Genomic DNA, 25,059 nt, shown 5'->3' on the forward strand with positions numbered 1-25,059 from the left:
AGATGTTTACAGAAATCCATCCATCGGTAGTACTTAGCAACTGATGATCAGTACTGAGCTCACTGACAAATTATAGCATCAGAAGAGAGGAAAGATGATCTGACCTGGTCCTTTTAGATGCCTTCTCACGCATGTGAGGAAGCGTGGCTTCACGCCGATAAGAAGCGCCTGGGAAAGATGTGTATTCACTAATGTCTTTCACTTTGTCACCACTGCTTGGAAAATTGTCTGCCTTTGAAGTACTGATCAGTGGCTCCATTCCAGGCCCGTCCTCTGCTTTAGTCTGGACACTAACATTGCACTCAAAGCTTCATAGCATGGGCTAGTATTAAGGAAGCCATGGATTTCTATTCCTAAAAGTGACCTCCTGTGTGATTTTCCTCATTAGCCCCCCACATTGAGTTCAATCTCATCAGAAACTGTTTTAAAATAATCCACTTTCTCATATTCTTCTCACCATCAAATGGCCACATTCCCTAAGCACTCTTCCATATCTTGTACAAATGTTTGGAGGAGATTCAGCATGTGCCCGGGAAACTGTGCTAAATACTGAGCTGAACAAATCTGTCTCTGTCCACAAGGACCAAGGAGAGATCAACAGGGAGACAGGAAGTGCTTTGTAGTGGAAAATCAAGGAAGGTGCCAGTAAAGTCAGAAAGTGACAGGTAACAGAGGGAAGAGAGTGTAGCGTTCTTCCAGATTGCTGTCATCCCCCCCAAAGCAGTCCTCTTGTACTAAGGTACCCACCCCTAGGTCAATGAGTGGACTCTAAAGGTAACAAATTATTGAAAACAGCCTCACTGTTTAAGTTTAGCTCAGCAGATGATTTAGTTACTCTGTATTCAAACTCTCACCCCGCGTATTCTTCTACCAAAATAAATTCACGCAAAGTAAGTCCTCGCCTCCTTGCTAATTAGGAAAAGTACCACCAAGCTTCTCCTCTAGTCTTCAGGCAGGAGCACCATCTAGTGGCCACACTGGAAAATGACAAGAGCCTCTTCAGCCTAGAGAAAATTCAGCCAGTGCTATGTAATTCACAGACTTTACTACACACTGGAATCACCTAGGGAATCTTGACAAACTGCCATCATTTGGCTTCTGAGTCACAAATTCTGATTTAATTAATGCAGGATGTGATCTGGGTATCAGGAGTTTTAAAAGCTTCCCAGTGAATCAAACTTGCAGCAGTGTGGGAGCTCCCAGCTTCAATGCTCAAACTGAATCCCTTAGCAAGGAAAGCTTGCCTATGAGCCGGACACTAAAGCGTGCAGAGGCCCAAGTGCATTACAGGTACTCAATTCTCAAGGAGTACTTATCATCATAAACCCTTAGTGATGTGAAGATATTAGAAGCTTCAAGTGCATCAGCTGCAGCTCTTGAATTTCATTCCCTTTACCAGAGACATGATGGTGAGAGTTTGGCATCTGTGTCAATTTGTCAGTCACAGAGACTTTTCCTCATGTGTTCACAAAGCAGCATGTGTGCATTTAAAAATGTAGCAATTTTTCTGCCATTTATTATACTCAGTCTTCTTAGTTTCTTTTATGTCAAACATCATTTTCAGTTGTAAGCACTTGCATGAGAGAAGCATTGTGTTCAAGTGGTAAAAGAGCTATTTTTATAACTTAACCATGCCACATAGTATATTAAGGACTACATAGGAGGTTACAAACTAGATGTGACATAACTCCTATTTTCAGGGAGCTTGAAGTCAAATTAGAGAGAGAATACAGAGGCCAAAGGAATTGCAGCATAAGGCAAAGTTTGATAAGAATTTATCAGCAGGAAGTGAATGATTTAGGATCAAAAGAGAAGCAGTCAGCAAAGGTTTTGTTGAGGAGCTGTCATTGGAAATAAGCTTTACAGGATAGTAAGGTTTCTTTTTTTAGTGTATGTTAGAATAGTGTTGTTCATTTGAGGGAATTGGTACATTCATATAATATACCTCGAACACTTTCAATACCATTTACCCCGTTCTTCTTTCCCGGGCCCCTGGTTGCTTCCCTTCCCAATTTCAAAGCATTTACCTTCCCGTTTTCTATTATCTCTTCTTTATTTTATTTACTATTTATTCATACATATTTCAGGTTTCTCATATAAGAAAAAAAACATAATATTTAACTTTCTGAGACTGGTTTATTTTGCTTAGCATAATGTTCTCCAGTTCCACCACTTTTCCTGCAGGTAATAAGGTCTCATGCTTCCTTATGGCTGAATAATACTCCATTGTGTGTATATACCACATTTTCTTTATGCATTCATTTAATCATGGGTATCTAGGCTGTTTCCACAGTTTAGCTATTGTGAACTGCATTGCTGTAAACCTGGGTATGTAATGCCATAGAATGCTGTCTTCAGTTCATTCAGGAATATATCCAGAAGTAATACAGCTGAATCAAATGGTATTTCTGCTTTTAGTTTTTTGAGGAACCTCAGTACCGATGTCCATAGCAGTTGTATTGCTTTACATTCCCACCAATAATGTAGGAGACTTCCCTTTTCACCCACATTCTCACTAGTATTCATTGTTTTTTTTACTCTTGGAGATAACCTTTGTGGTTCTGGTGAGATGGAATCTCACTGTGGTTTTGATATGTATTTTTCTGTTGGCTAAATACAGTGAATATTTTTATATACGTACTGGCCATTTCTAATCCTTTTGAGAAGTGTCTCTTCAGTTCATTTCCCTATTTTTGCTTGGACACCTCGGGGGAATTATTTTCTTGTTGTTCTTTATATATTCTACGTATTTGTTCACATTCTGTAGGTTGTACCTTCACTTTGTTGCTTCCTTTGTTGTGAAGAAGCTCTTCAATTTGATGTAATCTACTTTGTTGATTCTTGACATAATTTCCTGTGGTCTTAGACTCCTATTCAGGAAATCTTTACCTGTCCCTATGGCTTCGAGTGTTTCCCCTATGTTCTCTTCCAGCAGTTTCAAAGTTTCTGGTTTTCTATCTAGGTGTTTGATCCATTTTTTGTGATTTCTCTACAGGGTGAGAGGGATCTCTTTTTAATTTTCTGGGTGTAGATACTGAGCTCTCCCAGTGCCATTGATTTAAGTGGCCATCTCCCCTCCAGTGTTTTTTTCTGCCCTTTCTCAAAAGTCAGGTACCTATAGACACACGGCGCTGATTTGATACCTTCTGTTCTATTCATTGGTTTACCTTTTTGTGTGTGTGTCGGTATCACATTGTTTTTGTTACTATGGCTTTAGAGAATAATTTGGCTCTGGAATTGTCATGCCTGCAGCACTGCTTTTTTTGTTCAAGATGGCTTTGACTGTTTTTTTTTTTATTTCATATGGATTTTAGGCTGTTTTTTTGATTCTGTGCAGAATGTTTTTGCAGAATAGGAATTGCCCGAATCTGCAGACCACTTCTGCTAAGATGGCCATTTTAACAGTATTAGCACTGCCAATCCACAAATAAGGGAGGTTTTTCCATTTTCTAAGGTCATCTTCAATTTCCTTCTTTAGTGTTCTGTCATTTTCATTGTAAAGGTCTTTCACCTCTTCAGTTAGATTGATTCCTAATTGTTTAATTTTCTGAAGCTATTGTGAATGGAATTGTTTTTCTGATCTCTTTTTCAGTGAGCTTATTATTGGTATACAGCGGCACTTGTTGTTGTTGTTGTTGATTTTGCATCCTGCCAGTGTGCTGAGTTTGTTTATCAGATCTAAAAGTTTTCTAGTAGAGTTTTTTAGGGTCTTCTATATAAAGTCATATTATTTGCACTGACTTTTTGTTGTTGTTGATTTTGTATCCTGCCAGGGTACTGAGTTTGTTTATCAGATCTAAAAGTTTTCTAGTAGAGTTTTTTAGGGTCTTCTATATAAAGTCATATTATTTGCACTGACTTTTTGTTGTTGTTGATTTTGTATCCTGCCAGGGTACTGAGTTTGTTTATCAGATCTAAAAGTTTTCTAGTAGAGTTTTTTGGGGTCTTCTATATAAAGAGTCATATTATTTTCAAATAGTGAGTGTGAACACTCTTTTCTCATTCACATTTTAGAGGAAATACTGTGTTTTTCTCCATTCAGTATGATGTTAGCTGTTTGTCAAATGTGGCTTTTATCAGTTTGAGATAAAATCCTTCCAATCCTATTTTCATCAGGGACTTTATCATGAAAGGATGTTGGATTTTTCCAAAGGCTTTTTCTGTGTCTGTTGAGATAATTATGTGATTTTTATCCTTTACTCTATTTCTGTAGTGTATTGAATTTATTGATTTATGTATGCTGAACCATCCATCCTTGGACTTCTGGGATGGAAACAAGTTTGGTCACAGTGAATGATCATTTTAATATGTTGCTGAATTGTGTTTGCAAGGATTTATTGAGGATGTTTGCATCTATGTTCATTAGGGATATTGGCCTATAGTTTTCTTTTATGTTGAGTATTTTTCTGACTTTAGTATCAGGGCTGGCTTCACAGAATGAATGTGGAAGCATTCATGACAGGGAAAATTTTGAGAAGCATTGGTGTTAGTTCTTCTCTAAAGGTTTAGTAAAATTCAACAGTAAACCCATCAGGTTCTGAATTTAGTCACTAGAGTTTTTATTACTCCATCAATTTCCTTGTATATTATTGATATGTTTAAATTTATTGTATCTTCTTCATTCAATTTCGGTAGGCAGTGTGTACCTAGGAACTTATCCATTTCTTCTAGATTCTACAATTTATTGAGCTAGAATACTACAAGTTTTCAAAATAATTTCTAGGCATTGCCTGGATTTCAGTGATGTCGGTTGTAATTTCACCTTTCTCACTTTTAATTTTGTTGATGTGGGCCTTCTTTCTTCTGATTTTGCTTTCGTTGGAGACTTATCAATCTTGCTTATCTTTTCAAAGAACCACCTCTTTGATTCATTGATCCTGTGTACTTTTTTTCTTAGTCTTAATTTCATTAATTTCCACGGTGATCTTTATTATTCCTTTTCTTCTACTGGTTTCTGGCTTTGGTCTACTCTTCTTTTTCTAGGACACTGAAATCCATCATCTATTTATTTATTTGGGATTACTCAGACTTCTAATGGAGGCACTCATAGCTACAGACTTCCCACTAGGAATTCCTTCTTGTTCCACAGATTGTGATATGTTGTGTTTCCATTATGATTGCTTCTAGAAGTTTTAAATTTCTCTCATGGATTTTTCTGTGAACCAACTGTTCACTCAAGAGTTTATTATCCAATCTCCGTGTGTTTGCATATTTTCTAAGGTTTCTTTTGCTGTTGATTTTTAGTTTTATTCCACTGTGATCTGATACTCTAGGATGTATCATATTATTTCAGTTCTTTTCTTTTTATTGAGAGTTGCTTGATGGCCTAAAATATGGTTTATTTTGGAGAAAGCTCAATGGGCTGCTGAAAATAATGGTATATTCTGCTCTTGTTGGATGAAACACTTTGTAGATACTTGTTCAATTCATATAATCTATAGCGTAATTTAACTCTGATATTTCTTTTTTGAATTTTTGCTTGGTTGACATATCTATTTGTGAGCGTGGGGAATTAAAGTTGCCCCCTGTTTTACTTTTCTCATTGCTGAGACAAAATACCCAACACCCAAAAGTTAAGGGAAGAAATGTTTATTTGGCTCACAGGTCATAGACGTTTCAGTCTATAGTTGGCTGGCTCCAAGGCAGGTTGTCGTGGCAGAGGGGCATGACAAGGGAGAAACTGTCCATGGCAGGCAGAACACAGCAAGCAACAGCAACAAACTGCAACTAACAGCAAGCCTCTTTCTGTCCCTTATATTGTATCCAGGCTACCCCGCTTGGGGCAAATAGCACTAACATCCTTAATCCCAGTGCCCTCACGCCTAGCACTGCACCATGAATCAATCACACATTCTAGATCCAGCCACCTCTAAAAAAGCCCTACCTAAGACCCTGTGAGGTTTGGTGGGGCGGGGGGGAGTCATCTAAACACAAGCTATAACATCCACTATCTGTCCTTTTAAAGCAAGTAGTATTTATTTTATGAAATTGCATAAGGCAACATTTGTTGCGTGAATATTTACAATTATTTTCTTTCCTCAATCCATTATTTCCTTTAACAAATGTAGTGACCCAATCTTTGTCTCTTCTGAAAAATTTTAGATTGAAGTCAACTTTGTCAAATAGAATGGGTATCATCAAAAATATGGTGGATATTTAAATTTTTTGAATTTATTATACTAAAAGAAACATTGCCTTTAATCCCCCTGAAAATATATCTGCTCACTTTAAACACATTTATCCCATTATTCCTGCCACTTTCTGAAGTAGTTCTAGTGATCCTCTTTCATGAGTGTCTTCAGTAGTGCTTTGGTGACTGTCTTCACATCCTGAATCAATTCAAAACATTTACATTTCAAGGACGTGTTGTCTTTGGTGAAGACCCAGAAGTTGAACAGTGCCAGGCCCAATGAATGTGGATGAGGACACAGCATCATGTTTTTAGGAGTCTACTCTTCCATTGATGGCATTTAGCAGCAGCAGTCACCATATTTTTTTTAATCACATCTGGTAAAGACACTCATGGAAAATGACTTACACAACTGCTTCAGAAAGCAACAAGAAGAATGAATAAGTGTATTCAAAGCACGGGGCAGTATTTTGAGAGGTGTTAATGGCAATGTGTCTTTTACCATTTTTTTAAATTTAAACTTTCACCTTAAATTTCAAGCACACCACAGAACCACTCCTTTGTGACTCCTGTGGGCTTTCCTGCTCCAGCTGCTTGGAGTATTATTTTCCATCCTTTCACTTCCAGGCTGTTTATGTGTATGAAAATGAAATGTGCTTTTTGCAAACAATACACTAATAACTTTTTTTCTTTTAATAAGAAGGAGGAGGAGGAGGAATAAGAGTACTTTAGGGAGAAGAGCTTTAGATAGGGAAGGCCTTTATCCATATATGTATTTATTCACTGAATATAAATGAGTCCTTGCCAAAGGTCAGTAGGTTCTCTGTGCACTAGAAATATGGCGGGAACCAAGGAGATAAGATTCCCTGCTCCACTGGAGATTACATTGTAGTGGAAAGAAACAGAAAACAAGCAAAAATATAAATAACTGAAATATTTTCTGATTGTGCTGAATTATATGTAGAAATTGGAACAGGGTAGCAGATTTGAGAGTGATGAGTAAACTGCAAAGTATCTCCAAATACTTGATATATGAGGCACAACCTGAATGACATGAAGATAAACACCTAGAGAGGAGTATTCCAGGCAAGGACAATTTGCAAAGGCCCAGTGACAAAAGGATCCTTAAAGTAATCAAGAAAGAAAGAAGGGTCTAGGGTTATAGCTCAGTGGTACAGCATGTTGTGTAGGGCCCTGGGTTCAGTTCTCTGCACACACAAAAAGAAAAGAGAAAAGAAAAAAGAAAGACAAGAAGGAAGAACCAAATGAAGGAAGGAAAGAAGAAAGAAAAGAAGGAAGGGGGAGAAAGTGGGGGTGGAAAAGGAGAGAAGAAGACAGGGAGGGAGCGAGGGAGGAAAGTTGGTTGCCATATGTTCTTACAAGCAAGGGAGTGGTATAAAAAGAGAATAAAGAAAGGACAAGTACCACATATTGTAGGTCAAGTAAGAAACGTGAGTAAGAAATATCCTACCTGGTGGGAAGACACTGTGCCCCACCCCTTCTAGTAAGTCCCCAGTCCTGAGAAATTACTGGATCCACAAAATCAGTTTAGCTAATGTGTGCACTTGGTCTTAGTTATCCTAAAGATGGTGAAAGAAGTGGAAAGTCTGAGGTGCATTTTGGAGGTAGACCAGCCGGGTCTGTGATGAGTGACATGGGAGGACAGAAAAGACAGGAGGCAAAGGGAGCATCCAGACAAGGACTGGGGAATTCTCTGGAGGGTGCTGTATTCTCAGACTTTGGGGTTAGCTAGGAAGTTAGGAAGCGGGAATAGAAGATGAGGAGAAGTAAGGAGACAAATACGGGTAAAGAGAACAGAGACATCTGAATCTGTTAATTTCGTATAATCACACTGAGAAAACTGAACTGGGAGCTTCTAGCAATTGGAACTCATTACAGTGTTGCGACCAGGAGGGAAATATGCTCAGATTTCAGTGAGCAGGATCCATGAGAAGTCTTTGAGTTGTGAAACAGGGAGACCAGTGTGGAAACTTCTGAGGCAGCTGAGTTAAAGCTGATGAGGCCCTAAGCCAAGCCAGTGCTTTTCGAGAAGAGGCATTTGCCCTCTAGGGGACATTTGGCAATGGCTGGAGACATTTTGGTTGTCGCAACTCTGGGAGACGTTATTAGCTCCCTGTGGTAAATAAGGGCCAGGGGTATGGCTGAGCATACAGGGGCCCACACAAGAAGTGATCTGGTCTAAAATGTCAGTCGTGCTGAGGTGAAGAACCCCTCCCCTAAAATAATGCAATAGTAATGTGTCTCGAAGACAGAGGGACAGAAAGTGGAGAAGGGACAGTCAGGACCGGATGGCTTAGCAGAAGGAAGGCACGAGGGCCAGGCTTCGAAGGGAAGTGGTAGTCTGGGGAGGGGACAGGAACATGAAAACCGCGGAAGAAACCCATGGGGAGCTCAGTCTGAGCACTGCTGAGGACACCAGGGTGTCAGGACAAGGACCCGCTCTGGAGGTGGGGATCCTCAGCTGGATTCGGCCGCAGTTGGTGCGCAGGAGGAACCTGAGAGCAGTCAGGGAGCATCTGCCACCGGGACCCAGTGTTTTGTTCGTGACAGAAACCTGTTGCTTTGGTCTTTTTTGCAGGAGCGAATAAAAGCCGATGAAGTAATTGCGATTCTGGATCAAGAGCAGCAAGGGAAACGTGAACTGACAGTCAACCCCAAGGATGAGCTTTAACAGTGAGAAAGAGCGTGCGATGGAATATTTATTTAAATTGTTAATCTTAGAAGAACCTTTTTATTTTTGTACAGAGCAGTGGTATAAATGAGCAGGTGGATTCGAGGAGCCCCGTCTCCCTTCCATCCCGAGCCAGGCTTTGCTCCCTTAACTCTGCCTTTCTTGGTTTTCTTCAGTTGCCCTCTCAAAGCCTAGGCAAACTGCACACATACCGCACACACACAGCCCACCGCACAGATACACACCATCCACACACCTACACACAGCATGCGTACAGCACAACACAAACATACAGACACATCCCCCACACAGTGTGACACACACCACAACAATGCACCATAAAAACAGGCAAAGACATACCATACAGGTGACACAACACACAAACACACAAACACACACCATACATACAAAACAATACATATATAAACACATATCAGACACAACACAAAAGCAACACACAACACACTAACACACTACACAAAGGCAAAAACATCTGCCATATACAAATATGACACCACACACACGCACACCACACAAACACCCAGCACACAAATACGCAAAATCCCACCATGTACGCCATACAGAAATACACACCACACCCACAGACTTACCACATAAAAACGCAACACACGCATGAACAGAAATACACGTGCACACACGCACACACTTCGCTGCACATCCAGAAGCTCAGAGAGAATAAGCCGGTGGCTGGGGAAAGCTCTGCTCTCCCATGTGCCCCAGTCCTGAAGAGACTGTGTTTCCCGCTCTCTGTGGCCTTGCCGGCTTGGTTCCTTTCAGCTACATCTGCCACAGCCCTCACGACTCTAGGAAGAAACCACGGATGAGGACTGTGAGAAGGCAGCCCCTGTTCTTTCCCGGGCCCTGGTGGAGCCGGGCTCTGGCCTTTTGACCAGTTAGGAAACAACACTGGAAGCTTCCATCCTTCCTCCTGCCAGTGCCCTGGCGGAACTGCCCTGGGCATCGTGTCTGTAAAATGTTCCATCGCAGCTGGAGTGGAATGGCCTTACCTTGCTGACTTTGAAAGGAAACCTTCGGTACTGGGTGGCTTGGGGAGCCACTGGTGAAGAGGACTGTGTTGTATCTAAGTGAGAAAACGCATCCTGATCGATCCCAGTCTTCATCACCAGTACTTGGTGGCCCTTCTTATGGGCCTCCCAGACCCAGCTTGTCTCTGAGTTGTTTAATAAAGGGACCCTTCTTTTAATATCTGGTTTTCGCTTGTCTTCTCCCAAGATGTGTTTTATCTTCAGGTAGTGGTTTGCTTCAGTCACAACCTGGGAGCAGCGCTGTGCTGCTATTACTTTGCTCACAGACACAGGGTCCAAGGAAGGTGGGATCCTGCTAGGAAGGAATAGAGGCAGTTGGCAAACAGAGCTGTGAATCCCGAGAATGTCTGGTTCTTGACCCCAGGGCTAAGGACACTGCTGAGACACTGCCCGCTGGATTTGCGGTTCTTTTACCCGCAGGGAGCCTGTGACATGCTTAACTACTGGGACATCACCTACCTTGGTGGGTGGCGCCAGTAGAGGTAAGATTTACTTTCTGCCATTTACCATGTTGGCCCCTGGTAAGAACATTCATTCTCCAAAACAAAACAAAACAATACAAAAAACGGGTTGTGGTGATTTATGTGCCATCTGTTTTCCTTACCAAACCTTCTAGTTGTATTTCCATCCCAGGGTTATGGAAAGAGCATTAGATTATAATCCCAGCCCTATCAAGTTTGCCCCACTGTGTGACCTGGAACTACCCCCTTTCCTTTTCTGGACCTCAGTTTCCTGTTTCTGAGGATGACATCATTGGTTATAATTATTTCTAGAAACCCCTCTCTCTCATTCAAATACAAAACAAAACTCATTTTAGAAATATTCACAGATATGAAGAAGTTTATTTCTGCTAGCATTTTGAGAAGTGTCAATGGTTTCACTACAATGTATGTGATTATAAAACTTTAAACCCATTTTAGGGCTCAGAGGTCCAGTGCTTTGAATGAGTAGATTGTTGTTTGTTTGCTTTTCCACTGTGAAGAGCTTCCTGGCGCTCAGATTTGCTGATAGGAGAATCTAGACAAGGATCTAATTTCTGTTTTCTGGCAACAAGACATCAACAAAGAAAATAGTCATTGGCTCCTCAGGTTTCTGCTTCCTGGGTCCAGTGGGTGCTCTGGGAGAGGCGGGGACTTCAGCACCCAGTCTGATGCTCAGGCCCACGGAAAGTAGGTGAAGGCCTCAATAGGCCTCCTTGTGCGAGATCCACATCTTGTGCCATTCGCTGACAACACAGGGTGGTTATTCCCGTTTGGCAGGTTCACCATGTTGCTTTATACCTGGAACATCATGTCTGTCCCAAAGCATTTGCTTTTAATCTGCTTCACATCAAGCCATACATAATTTCATTCAAATATTCAGGGAGTGGCATTGAATGACTTTAAAGTCAGACTCAGAAATGTCAGTATGCTGTAGAGTTGCTTTGGTGGACGAATGGAAAAATGCATTAGAGTTGTAGCTTTTAGAGCTGGGGAAACCTCAGCAACACCAGTTCAATTCTGTCTTTCCCTTTGGGTGGAAACTGAGGCTCAGGAATGATCCTGTGTTTGCAAAATTAGAGCTGATGAATCTGGTAATGCAAGAATGGCCGAGGGTTCCTGAGGTCAGAATCAGGTACAGAGCTCCATCCACCTGCAGGATAGGGTCGCCTCATCTCTAAGGCCAGAGACGGGACTTGCTCACTAACCCCTCCCTCTGCAGGTCTGGATCTGTGCAGAAGCAGAGCCATTTCCATTTCCCACACCGGTGGTGCATGCGGTCAGAGCAGCCTGGGTTAAGAGAGCCCCAGTGTTTGGTCTCCATCTGTCCCTCGGAGAGGGGAAATCACCATTCCTGTGATGCACACCCTCCCAAGTGGAAGAAGCCTGCCGTTCACAAGAGTTTTGCTTTCATGTTTTATTGCAGTGAATGCTTCGGACACAGGCCACGTTCACCCATGGCAGGAGGTGCTGGGGCTTGGAATACAAGGCTTTGTTTTGCAGGGGAAGGAAAGGAAAGGAGGGCAGGGGAGTGATCACGTGGTCCCCCCGTGTGGCCTCACTGTGAGCCAGAAGCTTTCTGAGCCAGACAGGAGAACAAAGCTCCAGGACTGTCGCTGCCTTGCTCATCCTCCCAGGAAAAATATAAAATAATGAGTGGATGTTAAGAAGAGGTTCGATGTTATAAAATCAGGAAAACTTGTTCTCCCATGTCCCCTGCTGAGGGGCATGCGATGGGACACTTCCACATCTCTCCTGGAGACACTGAATGTACGCTGTGTAGTTCCGTTTGCTTCAGCCTCACATCGAATACCTTGTGCCCAGCACTCCTTTCACAAAACTCCTATAAAGGGAGGGGATTCGGGTTTCTGTTTTCTCTCCCTCAAAGGCAGAAAGGATCTTGAACTTAAATTTCTTCTCCAGAAAAGACTGGCACAGGACCAAGGATAGTCTGGCCCTGTGATGTTTGTTTCTTTCACAGCCCTTACCATCAGTTGACAAGGAAATCATGGTTTTAATGCCCTCTTCATCGCTGACGAGTATGTAACATTTTTGGCACTGAGTCAGCTGAAGAGAAGCCATGGAATGAGTCAGTACCACTTAATAATATATAGCGATGAATTTTAATTGAAGCACAAATGCTGAATTATTTCCCATAAGACAGCCACAAGGAACAGCTCCCTCACTGACGTCAAGAAAGGAGGCAATGGGGGCCAGCTCACAGGCTCCTTTTGCCAAAGCATTAAACACTCTGAGGCAACTGACAAAGGTATGGATGAGAAGTGGGAAAAAGCCGAGCTGAGCCCATGTTCACAAACAGGAGCCATTTGGCAAAAATTCTAAACCACAGGTCCATGGCCGTGCACATTCTCCACCGCCTGCCAAGACGCCTGTGGTGTGAAGTGCTATCCCCACGTAGTCCCGGCAGCCCACCCACAAATCCTCTGCCCCCAGCACCATGTAAATCACAGTGTTTTCAGTGCGGCCTGCTGACTTCTGAGGCCAGGCAGTGTCGAGGAGTGTGGAACAATCTGAGCATTGACCCTGGTTTATTCCACAATGGACGTGGACGGCAGTCGCCATGTGAAAGCTGGGTCAGTGGAGTCACCTCTGGTTTCAGTGATCTTATTAAGGATCCACAGTAAAATAGCCGAACAAGGTGTTTCTAACTTCTCTTTTCTTGACAGTGTTGCTGGGAGGAAACTGAAGCTCCATTTATTCACAAGACACACCTTTTCTGGAGAGTTTGTTGGATACATCTAGGGAAAGAAGAAACGAGGGTAACAAGACAGGTCCTGCCTCTTTTTCCCTAGTGGGTCAGCCACAGAAGAGGCACAAGTCAGGATTTGACAGTATTTTAACCTTCACAGTCCCTCTCCAACTCGCTAAGTGTCCGCTTTTGAATGGCAAAACAACTTTAAATGTAAATGACCAATGGATTTGTTTTTCTGAGTCTCCATTTCGACAGTGAACCAAGTATCATTTATGTGAGTCCTGTGCGTGTGTGTGTGTGTGTGTGTGTGTGTGTGTTCATCCTCTTATCAAACCTAAGTGCCATCCTACAAGATGACAGTGTGGTGGTATAACTCCTAAAAATTCTATACAGACCTTTGATAACCCTTCCTCTCGATTTATGTTTTTGCTGCCTCGGAAGCACAAGGTCCCGAGTTCCATCTCCAGTACCAATAAATAAATAAATAAATAAATAAATAAATAAATACAGATTTGTTTTTGGCTTTCAGTTCCTGTCTGGTGGTGGGTGGAGATAGGAACAGGGACCGAGCAAGAAGAATGACCTGTTATGTCTCATCTTTCTCCACTTGTGAACCATATATCCCATTCTTTCAAAGGGTTATAATCATGGTTGGGATTTATAAAGCTTTTTTATGGTCTGTAAGTACTTGGCAATCATGTATAACTACATAATTATCTTGAAAAACACATCAGTGCAATCTTTATTTGGTAGATGAGGAAAACCAAAAATCACAGGGAAGGTGATTTAGTGAACCTCTGGTCCTGTATGAGTTAATGCCCCAGAGAGTTTTTGAGCGGAGAGATACTCTGTAGTGAGCTGAGAGGGGACGAATAAAATTTTCTCTCTTCTTTTGAGAATCTCCAAGGGGAAGTGGTCAATGTGAAGGAAATTGATGTTATGGTAGGAGAGCTATGATAGAGGTAGCTGGAAAAAGGCAGGTAAATTCTTAGAAGGGAGAGGACAGGAAGAGGGAAGGTTTATAGCAGTGACTATTAAGGGGAGCCTGGAGTGCCAGCCAGCAGATAGTAATCATGTGACCACTCCCATCACCACAGTGCCCTCAACCAGAAAGTGTTCAATTTGAACTTGTTATCTTCTTGGCTTCTAAAGTATTGAGGCTTCAGAGAAGTCAAGAGAGTTCTTATTAAAGGTGATATTTTGGAGTCAGGCAGAATGTGATCTTTACTATAAATTCCCTTGGAAAGCACCTTAATGAATGCTCTGAAACGCCAAAGAAATAACCAGTTAAAGAGGAAGTTTTACTGTATTCCCTCATGAGAGAGGTGTTATTTAAATCAGTGGGGTGTAGTCCTCAAGGACTGGGGTTTGTACTTAGAAGGGAAGGACTGGCAGGGGTCAGAAAAAGCCAAGGGAGGTCCCCAATCAGACTGAAGCCAGGGGCTCTGCCCGGACCGTTTTCTATCTATAGGAACCTGTGGAACTTCCCACCCTTATTCCCCGTGGTCAGTCTGTTCATACGGGTCCTCTCACTTTCATGGCAGAAATGGGAATAATGAGGGCACTCCAGCCTTCAGGTATGATGTCTGAAAAGCCAAAGCAGTTGGTAAACTCAGTAAGTCTTTTAATAAAATCAGAAAGGCATGTGTTACTTTATTAAGAAAAATCTTTTTGAGTGTCACACAGGGAATGGAGTTTCAGAATCTTAATTATTGGAAGAAAATAACCTCCAACTGGAGTTAATAGGGCCAATTTGCCTCATTCAAAGACAATAGCTCATGGGGCTGGGGATTTAGCAAGTACAAGGTCCTGAGTGTGACTCCTGGTACTGGAAAAAAAAAGTGAGATAAAACCTATAGGTCAAATAGGATATTATGTAACAAGTGTTCAATCTCGCTTATTTTGTTTGTTCTCTTTACCTGTCTTTTCTTTCTTTCTTTCTTTCTTTCTTTCCTTCCTTTCTTTTATTATTATTATTTTTTGGGAGGTTTGTTAAATTTTGCAAATGCCTTTGAAGGTCTTAGGCAATCATATTCCTTAGATTGAGAATAAATTACACATCCCCCAAGGCTCAGAAATTGACTTCAAGGCTTCTGGCTACCAGAGTCATATTCTGGTTTCCCATGATTTTCCAGTGTGTAGCAATATTGACTGAACCAGCTTTTTTAAAATTTCATATTTGAAGTTCAGAGTCAGGTATGATTTCCTTGCAAAATAATATGAACTAAAATTACATTTCTTTGAAGTTAATATTGGTAATTACATAAAGATTTCTCCCCTCCCTCAGTGTCTAAGAGAAACCGTAAACATCTTTTAGCACAATTGGATTCTGAGTACTCTTAACTTCCAGTTTATTCTGCTTGTGCCTGGTTTGTATCCCGTACAGGTGATGAAGACATGGAAAGCTCCCATGAAGTGTGGATTCCTGGGAGAATGTTCTACTAGAGCTTTCCACAGCATCCTGGAGATGTGATTATTATTCACATGGAAGGGGAAAGAAGCCTGAGGGAGTTAAGAATTTGACCTCATTCATGGAGCCTGCCAGTGCTCTCCGAGGACCTGTCGCAGTTCTGAGCACGTTAGGTTTTTGGCTAACGAAAGGACAGGAGGAATTATCTCAGGCTGTCTGGCCCCGGGTCTCACCACTCCCTCACAACTCCAGTAAGGATTCAGAAGGACGCATCTGTCTCCAGCAGGATGGTTGCTGCCTCTGTTCCTCCCCACCGGTCAGCTCAGGTGCTATGAAAGCTGTTCCAACTTGCCTTGCTTTGCTCACAGGCAGCACGCTGAGTCTTCTCTGAACTTCCAGGCCTGAGGGCTGAGCACAGGGTACAGATTTTTTTCTTCCAGACATTCGGCTTCTGAGTGATGTTTTTGTCTCTAAGGGTAACAAAAGGACATCAGATGTAGCTCCTTGTACCCGGACCTTTGCTTTGAAGCTCTAGTGCACCACTTCAAAGACTCAGCACGAAACAGGGTACTGGTGCTGGAGACTCCAAGATCTGCCTATCTACGGGGACACATTGCCCACCAGGGCAGTTACCAGCTGCAGACTGATCCGTGAATATGTCAAATATGACTGATTACCATGCCACAAGCTAAGCCACCCTGCCTTGAGAATGTATAGATAGAACATGTCATCACACCTTAAATTCCATAGAATAAATATCCCATTTACATACAGAAAGTAAACACAAACTAGTTAGAAGGATGTTGGACTGTCACTCATTCTTAGCATGGGGTGCTTCTCTTCATTGATCTGAGCTCAGTGACTGTTGCTCCAGACCCGGGGAGACTGAAAGATCCAGAGCATGATAGGGACTCCAGGGAAAATCATCACCACAACAGTGCTTTGTCATGAAAGCTCAGCAAATAAAAGCTACTGCAAATACCTACCGACTCGTGGTTGTAGTTGGAAGGGGCCTTAGAGTGGTCCTACACCTATTATGTGAGAGTTGGAGAAACTGAGCCCCAGAGAGATGTGATTTACTCAATTAATGAAAAAAATTGGTGGCAGAATGTGGGGTAAAATGCAGGTTTCCTATCTTCTAGTTCAGAACTCTATCGCAGTGATCCTCAGAAGAGAAGAGTATACAGCTTCGAGTCACACGGACTTGTACCCCTTGCTACCACCAATAGCCCTTTAATAATGCACACATTCCTAATCCATCAGGCTCAAAGTCTACATCTTTGAAGAAAAGGCTGGAAATACCTACCTCTTGAGCTATTTGAAGACTTAATTGAGATAATAGACGAATGTGCCCTGAATATAAAGTGATCATTAAAAGATAATGAATGACTATTTTTACTATCTGCGAGCACCTGGAAGAAAGAAAATGAATGGGAGCAACAGTTCTGAAGTAGTGTTTTTGAGCTCTCATGAGTTTCTATTTTAATGCACGATCCCATGAAGAGTTTCAGAATCTTCAAAGTTAATTTTCATACAATTACTTTGTAAAATAGTCTCTGGCCATAAAAAACATACATACTAATTACACAGAAGAGGCACTCATTTCACACAATAAAGGAGGTACGCTAACTTGAAACTGGTTGTCATTCACGGGTCTAGAAAGAGATGCAGCCACCATGTGTGGCCTTTCTGACGAGCTTTATCTGCACCAGGACTTTTCAGTTGGTCCTCTTGGTCCATACTGCTTCCGCCATTTTGATCATATAAATAATCTTACCCAGCTATTCCTTTTCCTGAACATTCTCTCCCTTGCTTTCCCACTGCTTAGGAAGCACAGACTGTGGTTAGCAGCAGAGGGCACTGTTAGCACATTTGCTTTAAGGGGCATGAAAAAAATTCTGTGCATTCATTCATTTGTTCATTTATTCATTTCAGCAAGTCTTGATTTAACATGTCTCGTGTGTTCTCCATTGAGAGGGATATGAAACAAACATAAGATGTGACACTTGCAGGTGAAGGAGGTAGACCACACACAAAATAACTTGATATGTGTGGGACTGGCCTGAATGCAAAGGATTCGTGTTGGGAGGTTTTGGAGGAGAACAGCATTCTGGATAAGCTTGGGTAGCCCAGGAAGAATTTGTAAGGCAGTTGGTCTACAGAGGTTCCTTAAATGAGGAATAGGATATGGAGTGGTAAAGATAAACGGGATAGCAGACAACACAAGCAAAAGCAGAGTCACATGAGCATGAACATCAACACTATAACCACAACAACCAGTGTGCTGGAAAGTAGTACTTCTACCACTTACAGTAATCATCATAGCTCACGCAGGTGGCAGGTTTTTCAACCATGATGTCACTGTCTCTACTGAAATTCTGTTACTTAAGCTGTAAAGGTATTATCTTAATGCCTCCTGGAGGGAAAGTGACTTGGTTAAGATCACACAAACACTCATTGATAGCAACAGGACCCACAGCTAGTTCTCCTCCCTGAAAATACAAAAGGACACCCTGAATTTTGTGACAGGGAGCTTGCTGCAAGTGAGGGTTTGGGGTGCAGAGTAACTGGAAAAATTTCAGCCGTTAAGCTTCCTTTGGGTGGCTGGGGGTCCAGGTGCTTGATGGAAAGCTAGACTGAGGTACTGGAGCTTAAACCTCAGGGAAGGGGCTGAGATCTGAGGAAGCTTAGATGGGTGGTTCTATGCCTCGGTATACCAGTATCAGCAACATTGGCATAGGCAGAGTTGGGAGTTGGAGGAAAAAGGACAGGTGTCAAGAAGACCAATGAGGAAAACACTGCAATAACAGAAGATGCAGGCAGGGGAGATTTGGGAGCAGTCTGCCCCAGGGGGAGGGAGATTTTATCATTGTCATTATCTTTAATTGCTAGCATATGGAAATCATACAAAGCAGATTGGCTTCTAATTGGTTTTATATTGGTTTGAAATTCTCTACAGACAGCATCCTTCCCATTGGCTATTCCCAGGAGGCTCCAACCCATGGAATCCTCTCCTCTCCATACTTAGTCCACCACTGTCCAGACACACATGAGTCAGGCTGCAAGGAGAGGAACTTGGGAGTCAGAGACTAAGGAGACACATGGAAAGGAAAAAGAAATACGCTGAGGAGCAACCAGAGTTACCAAAGAAAGAGAAAAACCATAATGAGTCTGAGATGTTGAGCCTAGGAAACGCAAAATGTCAGTGAAGCAAACAAGGGAACAAAGGGAAAATAAACAGACTCTGGGTGGAATGTGAGCTTATTGGATGTAAGAACTTCCCAGTGGCAACTGGACCCCTAGCTGGAATATTTTAACACAAAAAATATTCTCTACAATCTTTATTGATTGCATGATGTTCATCTCTATCTTCACCATAAAACCTGTAAGTGATCTTCGTAAAAGGTTTCTCACAAGTAAGTAAAACAAAGTGAGGGAGAAACTTTCCAAGTCGTTAGTGTTATCACTCCTTGCGATGTTATCAAACCCAACTGCAGTATTCTTAGGGTGACAGAATTCTGTGGAGCTCTTACCTACCTTTTCAACATAGATACTGTGCCATTTTGTTCTCTGCTTCCTACCTAGCCCCTAGCATCTCCCTGTGTTGGCTCTCAGATGTTTATATTCCCTTCTGTTGGCTCTGGGTTTTTTCTTTGTTGCCGGGGATTGAACTTGCAGAGTGCTGAGTTACATCCCCAGCCCTTTTATCTTGAGATGGGGTCTCTTTGAATTGCCCAAGCTGGCCTGGAATCTTCAATCCTCCTGCATGGACCTCCTAGATAGAACATTGTCATTCTTCCACTACCACTCCAGCTCCACTAGGAAACTTCAACAGTAGGGTAGTTTCCTTGGAACTGGGAGGTGTTAAAACTAGGAGAGTCCTGGACAAACTTGAAGAATTGGTCACCTTCCATCATTGTGTCTGCTGTCGTCTCGGATATTTCTTCCTATAGGAAGCCACCTCTGACCACCCACACTCCTAGACTGAGCTCAGTCTCCCTGCTGAGTAGTTCCACCCCACCCTCTTTGCCCTTCCATGACTTTTCTCACATTCCCTCTGAGGTTATGTCTGTCTCCTCTTCCACAGTAACTCCTTTTGTGCTACCACCACTGTTAGAGTTCTGGTCCAAGCCACCATCGTGTTTCTGCTGAATGACTGCAGTGTCCGCCTAACCTTTCTCCTTACTTCCACCCTCTTCTCCTTTCAGAATAGCCCTTCAGTGGCACGTTTAAAACATGAATCAGATCATGTCATTCCTTTGCTCAAAATATTCTTTGCTTTTTCCCTCTCACTAGCTAAGTCATGAAGGCCCACATGCTCTGAACCAGCCACCTCTCTGCTCTGTGTTCAGTATACTCTTTCCTTCCTTAGTTGACTCCATGACACTGGCCTCTTATTGTCCCTAGAATGTGCCTATCATGCTCCTGCACCAGAGCCTTTGCATTTACTGTTGCTTGTACCTGAACTATTCTTCCCTCAGGTGTCCATGTGGCTCATGTTTATCACAAGAAGATCAAAGTGCACTTTTCGAGGGAGGCCTGCTGTGACATCTCTTTGTAGTTGAATTCTTACAGTTGCCACATCTATTGCCCCTCTCTGCTTAATTTTTTTCATGCATTTACTACCTAACTCTCTATATGCTGTTTACTAAATTCTTCCCTATATTTAGAAAATAGGTTGTAGGGTAGGAATTTATCCATTACTCTACTTCCAGAGTTTACAACAGTACCTAACACAGAGAAGAAACTTAGAAGTAGTCGCTGATTAAATGATTAAATGAAGGAGTCAATAAACACAGTGGGCAATAGACTGAGAGTTACAATTTCAGATCAGCCACTCAGGATTTGGGAGGCACTGAGGAAATTACTTTCTAACACCAGTTGTGGATTTTTCCAAATATAAAAGGAAAGCACTGGACTCAATCCTCTTTAAAGATACTATACACTGAGATATCCTCAAAATCTATGAAAGCAAGAACCAGAATCCAAATTTATTGTTAAGTAGTGTTCAAAGGCAAGAAGCTGAGATTAACAAGATTAGGAGCAGCACTGGGCAAGTCCCAACTAGGGAAAAATATGTACAAGAGACAGGAGAATTTCCTGTATGGGGAAATGCAAAGAAGGCAGGGGACTGGGCCAAGTTGAAGTGGACAATTCATTGCAAGGCTGGGTTGAGCCTCAGCCCAAGGATAAGTTACCCTAGCATCCTGGTAAATGACATCAGGCCAGGCCGACTCCCATCTGATTGTGAAGTCCTGGACTGATACAATTTGGGATTAGACCTAGAACTCTATCTGGAAAATTTTCCACAGACCTGCCTAATGGCTCCCAGAGTGGGTGGATTCTCATATTAGTCATATGAGAACAGAGACCTTAAGAGAATACATGTAAATTTTGATAGTCCCATTGGGAAAATGGGGAAATGCCAACCCTTCAAAAAAGGGAAGGAGTCCACTGTGCACAAATTTCTGTCAAGTACCATACAACCTCTGGTGTGAGGAATAGGTCAGTCACCATCTCAGAGAGGATACATGGAGAAAGAGTTCAAGGGACTGAATTAATAAATTAAAGGTGGCACTTCAAGAGCTATGGCTGCCACACCCTGGACTCCTTGGACCAGACCGGTTCTTCAACTTCTTTTGTATAGCTACTACGTGAATACAGTCTTGAGCACAGTAAGGTCAGTGAGTTACTACTCCACAGTAACCAAATCTGCAGTGTTTCTGTGACTATCGGGTAGATCTCCCTCTGCTGTTGTGGTTGAATAGGATTTTGCTGTTGTCACCTTGTTTGGTAACACAGCAATGGCAAGTGTTGCAAGTGTAATTGTTACTGTTGAAATGTCTTGTTGGCAGCTCCTGGTGTGTGTGTGTGTGTGTGTGTGTGTGTGTGTGTGTGTGTGTGTATGTGTACCATTGTCTGCAGCTCTGGGAACTTGGTTTCCACCTCAAGGAAGTAGTCATGGGTTGGATTTAGATCCAGCTAATAGATTTCAAACTCTTATTTCATGCCAGACTTCATACTGGCTGCTTTTGGATGCTCAAAATCTTGTGAGTTAGTGGAGTTCAAACCACTGGTGCTACTTACAGATAAGGAGGGTGCAGCTCTGGGATGTTTAGAGACATGCTTAAGACCATATGAGAGCAAGTTGCCAAGTCAGGATTTAATGATTTTTAAGATGTGTCCCCAAAGAACAAATTTTTCAAATTTTAAAATCATAGGCAAAGTATCGCTCTTATAAAAAGGAAAACTCAAAGATGCTAGGTTTGAAGGAAGTGTCAGGACTTTGGAGGGCATCTGTTGACCCCACCCATATCCTCCTCTACAGTCTCCACAGAGTTCTGAGGAATACGTTCCCCAAGGCCTGCAGAGAGACCCTCTGCCTCCCTGCAATAACACGCTGTACACTGAGAAGTTCCTGCTCACCCAGATGCAGACAGTGGACTCCAGTGGGATGAGCACTCATTGGTCAGAACTACAGTATGGAACTCTTAGTTTCTTCATAGTTTACAGAAGTATAGATTGCTAAGACTGCAAGACGCCTAACAAATCAACGAGTTCAACAATGCCACATACTTCATAAAATGATGAGTCCTAGCAGATCAGGGCAGTCATCTAGACAGTTGTTCCCTTGTCTTTGTTAGGAGACTCCAGGGATTCAAGAGGAGTTAAGGCAGCTAGAACACCAAGGGCAGGGAAGTGGCTATTTGTAAGCAGTCTGGAATAACTTAATAACTAAGAGAGCCACCTTGATGGATAACAGTGGCGAATCAGCTCTAGCTTTTAGCATTCCTGCAGCGGCACATTCAAAATTTCTTGTTCTCCCCAAAGCTCATTTTTTTTTTTCCTGCTGCTGATGCCCCTTCCTTTTCAGGCAGGGAAGAAGAGGCAGGAGGGAGCAGACTTTCTACCTGTCAAGTGTCACCTAAAGAATTCCACCCAGGTCCACACAGGTGCAGATACCTGGGGGCACTGCCATGCAGATAGTGCTGTCTCCAGTAATTGGGTTGACATCACCAAGAAGCCTTAACGAATCTGAATTCTTTCCATAGCTCTTGTCACCACCCATCTAGTGGTGAAAACCCCAGGTTTGAAGCTTAGTGATTCAGCAAAAGCAAATAAATGAAACTAAAATGTCACCCTCAGGAGAGAGGATTTCTCCTAGGTTCTGAACAAGACTCCAAAGGAGAAAATGCAGAGAGCCCTAGTTACCTACAGCTGGGTGTGGATCCGAGACACTTAGAATTATGCACCATGAGAGCAGTGGCCACTTGTTCTACATCCTGTATAAAGGGCAATTCAATGAGTTGTCCCCAACCCCAATGAGACTGACAGATTCCTGAATGAATCAGAACAGACTGCTCTGTTCCTGAATGAACAGTCTCCTTCACTTAGTCTCCTTCACTTCCAGATCTTTCTCCAAATAGTTTCATCAGAGTGCAGTGGCTCTTCTTATTGCCCTACTTCTGTTTGGATCTATGTATTACTAACCTTCCTCACTTCAGATGATACGTTCTTTAGGAACTCTTCTCTGATCCACAAAGTCTTCATTTAAATGCCCCTTAGAACACTTCTATAACCAGCAGAACATCACACATGTAGCCTTCATACACTGATGTTTTCATCTGTCTCCCTACCTAGATTACGAGCTCTGAGGGTGTGGAAGCCTGACTCTCGCATGCTTTCACGCCAGGACCTACTATAGTGCCCAATCCAATGAGGACATTAAAAATCATAAAAGAATGAATGAATGAATTGATGTGTCTTGACTTCTGATAAAGTGCATGTCTTCCTAGTCTTCCACTATCATTACATCAAGCTTATGAAGAAAATAAGACCTTTTATGACTGTAAGAATTAATACTTTAATTCCTATTTTATGGATGAGGAAAACAGGCTCAGAGAAAAAAGAAAGCAGCTGATACATATTTGTGGCATAGATGGACTATCAAATCTTTTATCATCCTCACCATGCTCATAAGTCACCTTTGAAAAGCTATTTTAACCATGCTTATAAGTGTTATTGCTAAAACTTGTGTACAGTGAAATGTACACTTTTCGGAGTGTGGTTCTTTGATTTTTAAGAAATGCATGGCATCCCGTGGCCACCACTACAATTGTGACACAAAACAGTTCTCTCCCCGCGTTGCCTTTTGGAAGCATTCGCCACCACCACCACCCCCCACCACACACACCCTCATTCTCCGGCAATCACCGGTTTGTTCTCCATCCCTGTAGTTTGTATAATCACATTTCTAACAAATAGAAAACCCAGCCTCACAGAGTCAAAGCAACTTGCCCAGGGTAAGTAGCTAACAGATTATTCGATTTTTGCCTTTGAACCCTGCACTTCTAGCTCTCTGCAAAGGTGGAAAATGTAAGTGTGGAGCCAGGGAAAACAGTAGTCACCTTTGCTTGGCTCCCTCTTTCTTTCCAGAGAGAAAGGTCTGTCTTCAGTGCTCTGTAACAGGCAGAGCAACACACAGCCTCATTACTGAAGGAAAACTCTGATAATGTTCCACCTCTGATTATTCCCTAGATGCCGAGGGAAAACTCTGATCTTACCCTGTAGAATAGTCTGAAAACCATTACCCTCTGCAGGCAGCTCAACAGGGTATGGTGTAAGAGCTTGGTCTTTTTTCAGTTCTCTCAGTTCTCTGCAGGAGCAGTGGGCTCTGAGAGGAGGTCACTGCTGAGCATTTGCCTCCCAACTCCCCAGCTTCCCCACAGAGGCCTGGGGGCCCTTTGCCGGACATGGGTGAGACTACAGGTGAGCCTTGCTTGCACAAGGTGGGTGCTGCTGCTAATTGGGTTGATGTAATTAACTGTCCTAGTTGTTCACCTGGGAAGCCAGCCATGGTCTCAGCAAGAGCAGCATACCTGGGCCAGCCTGCTGCAGTGAGCACAGATCTTATTGGAGCTCCAAAAGCAAACAGGTTTAGAGGCATTTTCAAAGGCAGAGAGCTGCATGGCTGCTTAGGAAAAGGCCGTTTCCCTGGGAGGCCTTAGCTCCTCAGGCTGTAAGGGACACGGAGATCATTTTTCTCTTCATCTTGGTTTTAATCAGGGTGGCAGGATGTTGGTCCCACTTTTGTCTAACAGTAATCTCTTTTTGAAATAGAAAAAGGGCTTGTTTGAGCCTAAAGGATGATAGATGACCTATGATCTGCCCTGACATATGCACGAAATTGCTGTAGGCCTCCAGCTCCTACGCTGGGTCCCCTGCAGGCTCTTCTCTCCATTATCCTGAGACCTCGGCCCTCTACCTTTCTCCCATCAGAAGGTACCTTAGGAAGCAGTTTGGAATTCCCGAGGACTGATCTTTCCCCTTTTGCTACATAGTGCCATCTATGAGTGAGGGTGGATCTGCCTGAGAGGGCTTCTCACATCCGTTTCCCAGGCGCTTGAGGGACAGCAGTCCCCAGACTTCGCCTCCTGCATCCTCGGGAATTGACCGACCCAAGGCTCTAGCACAAAACTGGAGGCAACGAACAGTGAAAGAAAGTTCACAGACTGTAAACACCTCACTTTCTAGCAGGGTTGCTAGCTAGCTGGGTGATTTTTGGAAA

The 25,059-nt window shown here is 42.7% G+C and overlaps 1 protein-coding gene across 4 annotated transcripts in view; it reads left to right on the forward strand.

Moving 5' to 3' along the window:
- P3h2 (prolyl 3-hydroxylase 2) overlaps positions 1 to 10,047 on the forward strand; it is a 156,088-nt gene extending 146,041 nt beyond the window's left edge. For all 4 annotated transcript variants that reach the window (XM_087186709.1, XM_004834787.3, XM_087186710.1 and 1 more), the window contains one exon: positions 8,730 to 10,047. In XM_087186709.1, the coding sequence (XP_087042835.1) occupies positions 8,730 to 8,822 (93 nt within the window). In that variant the 3' untranslated portion in view covers positions 8,823 to 10,047. The remainder of the gene's footprint in view (positions 1 to 8,729) is intronic.
- Positions 10,048 to 25,059: the final 15,012 nt, after the last annotated feature.

The sequence above is a fragment of the Heterocephalus glaber genome, unplaced genomic scaffold (assembly GCF_053883595.1).
Source record: "Heterocephalus glaber isolate CG9 unplaced genomic scaffold, H.glaber_assembly_v1.0 deba00001504, whole genome shotgun sequence".
Classification (NCBI taxonomy): domain Eukaryota; kingdom Metazoa; phylum Chordata; class Mammalia; order Rodentia; family Bathyergidae; genus Heterocephalus; species Heterocephalus glaber.